General features: G+C 47.9%; 1 protein-coding gene across 1 annotated transcript in view; it reads left to right on the top strand.

Annotated features, from left to right (window-relative positions):
- The window catches only part of zic6 (zic family member 6), a gene marked incomplete at both ends in the record, with an annotated part of 39,295 nt that extends 36,595 nt beyond the window's left edge, over window positions 1-2,700 (top strand). The window contains 2 exons of the mRNA XM_079744898.1: window positions 1,320-1,438; window positions 2,673-2,700. Coding sequence (XP_079601024.1) covers window positions 1,320-1,438; window positions 2,673-2,700 — 147 coding nt within the window. The remainder of the gene's footprint in view (window positions 1-1,319; window positions 1,439-2,672) is intronic.
- Window positions 2,701-4,553: the final 1,853 nt, after the last annotated feature.

Below are 4,553 nucleotides of genomic sequence, written 5' to 3' on the forward strand. Positions count from 1 at the left end.
CTCTCCTACCCCCCCCCCCCCCCCCCCACTCGGTTCTTCCCTCCTCCCTCTTTCTCTTTCTCCCCCTCTCTCCATCCCCATTCTATCCCCCTCCATCTTCTCTCCTCTTATTTTCTCCCTTTCCTCTCCCCTACCCCTCTTTTCAATCCCCCCTCTCTCCTCTCTCCCTGCATCTCCCTATCCCTCTTATCCCTATCTATCTCTCTCAACTCACCCCTCATCCCTCTCTCTCTCCCGCCTCTGCCCCTCTCCCTTGCTCTTCTTTCCATCTCTTCCTCCCTCCAGCCCTCCCTTCTTCTATCTCTCTCCTTCCTCTGCTCTCTCTCCTCCTCGCTCCCTTTGTCGCTCTCCCTCCTCTTTGCTATCGCTCTCCTTCTCTCCTATGATGTCTCAATCTCCTTCTCGATCCCTATGTCTATCTCTCTCTCTCCTTCTCACCTACAATGTCTCTCCCTCTCAGTCGCTCCCCATGGTTCTCTCTCTCTCTCTCTCTCTCTAGCAGTGTCTCCACCTATGTCTTTCTCTCCCTCTCTCTCTCTCTCTCCGTGTCTCTTCCTCCGTTTCTCTCCGTGACTCTATCTCTCCCTGTCTCCGCCGATGTCTCTCTCTCCGTGACTCTCTCTCTCTCCCTCCCTCTCTCCGTGTCTCCGCCGATGTCTCTCTCTCTCCTTCGCTCTGCTCCTGCGTTGCCTTCTGTTTGTGCTAATGAATGACTTCTGAGTGGAGGTGATGCTGTGAGTGGATCACCGGGGGGATTCCGCATCACATTACTGTTAATGATAATAAAAAGAACAGTCTGTGCTAAACCACTTAAATTTTTTCCCTCTCTCTCCCCTCTCACTCGCTCTCTCCCTCTCTTGTCATCCCATATGGAATATGAGGTGAAAAATCTTCTGTTGTTGTGGATTGTATGCAATTAATCAGCTCTATCTGTCTGTTGTGTTTTTTCCTCGCGGTTCAACGCCGGTCTATTGAATAAGAAAGGGTATTTTGATGAATGGTGCAGCGCTGTAGCATATGGGTTACACACGCCAAGCACACACATAACATCAGGCACACTCTTGCCTCATGTAGCGCTATGTCTGAAAACAGCGCTCCTCTGTGACCCATTTGAAGTCTGCCATTGAACTCCTGCAATGCCACGAACAACACGCATCGCTCTATCCTGAACGCACACTTGCCACTTTATTGGTTTGCATCGTTTGTTCAGCAACAATAACGATCCATCAGCATTTTAGACGAGGCAATCAGGACGAATGTAGCCCCCTCCCCCCCCTTCCTCCCCCTCAACCCCGGACCCCCCGTCTGGCTTCACGCAGTCCGCCGCGGAGGCGGCCTCGGCCCTCTCCAGCAGGCCCTGGCTGTCCTCTCGTCGTGTGGCAGGTCAGAGCGGGTCCAGGCTCCCGCGGCCCTGCCAGCAGCCAACACCCACGCCAGGGTGGAGGGAGAGAGAGCAGCCGGGTCAATGGCTCTGTGGCAGGCCTCTCTCGCCCATCCCCCCTCTGTTCCTGGCCCAGGGAAAAGGGCAGGGATGGTGGTGGCGGTGATGAGTCTCCGGGAGCATTGATCGGCAGCCAGGCCGCCATTAGCTGGCTGTCAGAAGCCTAAAGGTCAGCCCAGGCCGAGAGTACCCAGCGGCCGTGTGGACATCCTATGGCGTGGCTGAGTTGTCCGTGCCCGCTGTGGGTCCTCTGTAACTCGCCCCTGTCTGTGGTGGTGGTCCCCAACCCACCGTCTCCTCCCAGCGCCCACCCCCAGCACGGGATGGGCGCTGAGATCTGCCCTTCTTTCTTTTTCATGTGTGTTTGATGTCGGACACATTACACATTATGGGATGCTTTTAGGGTTATAAGTGGCCCAACAGACAAGGAACCCCCCCCCCCCCCCCACAAGACCTAGAAATTGCTTAATAAATGAGTTGACCCCTATTTGTAGCAACGGAGACACAGGGACAGAATTGCGTCAAATTGCTCTCACAGAGGATGGGTTTCTGCATTTCCTTTTTTACTGCGGTTGAATGATGGCTAGTGCCTGGTGTGGTTTACATTAGCGCAGGCAGTCTGTGAATGGGGGGATAATTGTGGTGCTAAATGCTTCAGAGGCGGCCAGGATCCATTTCCAGGCTTGACAAGGCCAGCGGTGATGGGGAAGGGGCCGTTCCTGAGTCTGTACACAGAAAAACACGGATAAGCTGATTTGTACCTTCCGGCATACATACAAGCGAGAACACGCTAACAAGCATAAACAGACACACACACACACACACGCACACAAACCCACACACATACACACACAAGATGACACAAAATACACACAGAGGCATACACAAACTTGTGTACGCTAAGAAAAACATACACCTCTAATCTCGCGCATTGAAGCCCAGACACATGCACCCACATGCACAGTCCAACGTCCCCTCCTTCACCCACACACACACACACACATGCACACACACTCACATGCACGCACTCAAGTACACAACCACACACACACACACATCCACACAGACACACACACACACTCAAACACTCACACACATACAAAAACACACGCTCAAAGGAGAGACACGATCACACACACACACACACACACACACACACACACACATACAAAAACACACACATACATGATTGTCTCTTGCCCCTGTAAGGTTGTGTGTTGTTTCTCTTCAGCCATGGAGACCGCATCCTGGGAAATTGAGCGATTTCTGATTGAAAACAGTGGCGGTAATTAGAGCACTCACTATTTGTAACCACTTGGCATTGCATTAGTATGCAAAGCTGGCTGCCAGCTAATCTGGGGGAAACGTTTGTTTCCTTAATTGCCCTCTTAGGACAAAAGTAACGGGGCTGCGCCGGGTGGGAACACAGTGAAATGTTAACGGGCTGCAGCGGCTCCAAGGAAGCCCGGTGCGTTCGGGGGGGCAGGTGACTCCCCGAGCTACGAGGTTAAACTCCACTAATGGGCTGTGCACGAGACTCACACACACACATACACACGGGAACACAACAGATACACGCGTGGGGAAAAATACACACACATAGACATGCGCACGGTCACACAACCGGACACGCACAGGCACACAACACACATAATGGAACACAGCACACAAGGCACACAACAGATATATCCGGACACACACAAAGGCACACAGTGCACACACAATGGAATACCACACACACACACACACACACACACACACACACACACACACACACACACACACACACACAAACACATACACACACGTACAACCAGGTACACAACAGATACACACATAGGCACAAAACACACACACACAGGCACATAAAAGATACATGGGCATACGCACACAAACACAAACAAACTGGCATACACACACAAAATGGTGGTGCAGGCAGGCATACACACCCACGGGCACACATTGGTGTAGTCACATTTTCTGGAAATCTGAGACTAGGAGGTTATGATGGTATGTTCTACACATGGACTACACATTCCACAACACGTAATGAATACAAACGCGTGTGTGTGTGTGGGCGTGCATGCGTGTGTGTGTGTGTGTGTTTGTGTGCACGTGAATGTGTGTGAATGTAGAAGTTGTTATGTTTTCAACTTACCTTTTGGTTCAAGGATAATTTGACAGTCTGTCCTTCAACCGACGATGATGGACAGTGGTCCTATTGACAACCCTGTGAATAAAAAGGTATCTCAATTGACGTTGACTCACAGTGCATCATCTTCTTCTTCTCATACCTTCCATGTACTTTGTGTTGCATTATGTACGATACCATAAACAGTTGTATTTTCACTTACAAAAGGATGCCATGTTGATGATGCTATGGACCTGGAAAGGACTGGAAAGGAAAGTTTACTTTTTGATGATTGACACCAACCACATTGGGATGACTACTCTTATGTTTTTTGAATGCAGATATATGTATATACATCCAGTAAACATTACTTAATTATCTTTTTTTATATCATTGTCATTGTGGTTAAAATATTGCTATTTTTAAGTAAAAACATTTCACTTTATTCAATACATATACAGTATACATTAACACATTAATGTTGTTTTTTTACATTTACATGTAAAATTTAATAAATACTCATTCGATACATGTTTTAAAAAATCAAACATTAAAGTTACCACAAGGTTTCACAGGAACTAATCAAAGCATTATTCACCTTCATAACATTTGTCTAAACAGTGCAATGTCTGTATAGTTCCCTTAAAACGGTCTAGCAGACTGCAGACCTATGTGACCAATGTCCTTTCTCCATCAACATAATTCTTTAATAACCCTATAGATGTGAAAAATAATGTAAACCTATTAACACTACTAAATACTCACATAGGCCTATATAGTAACCATTAGAGAGTGTTCATTTTTATTGTAGCTGATTGTTGAATAAACTCTGAGTGGAAACAGCAGTAGCTTGTGGCCTTATGCCATGAAGTGAAAACAATAGACCTGTGTCTGCATTGTATTGTACACCATTCAATTATAGTGTTGCCTGCGCAACCGGAACCTTTTGAGACAATGTCATATGTACACAAAAACTGTTTA

Source organism: Pollachius pollachius, assembly GCF_949987615.1.
Source record: "Pollachius pollachius genome assembly, chromosome: 10".
In the NCBI taxonomy this organism is placed as follows: domain Eukaryota; kingdom Metazoa; phylum Chordata; class Actinopteri; order Gadiformes; family Gadidae; genus Pollachius; species Pollachius pollachius.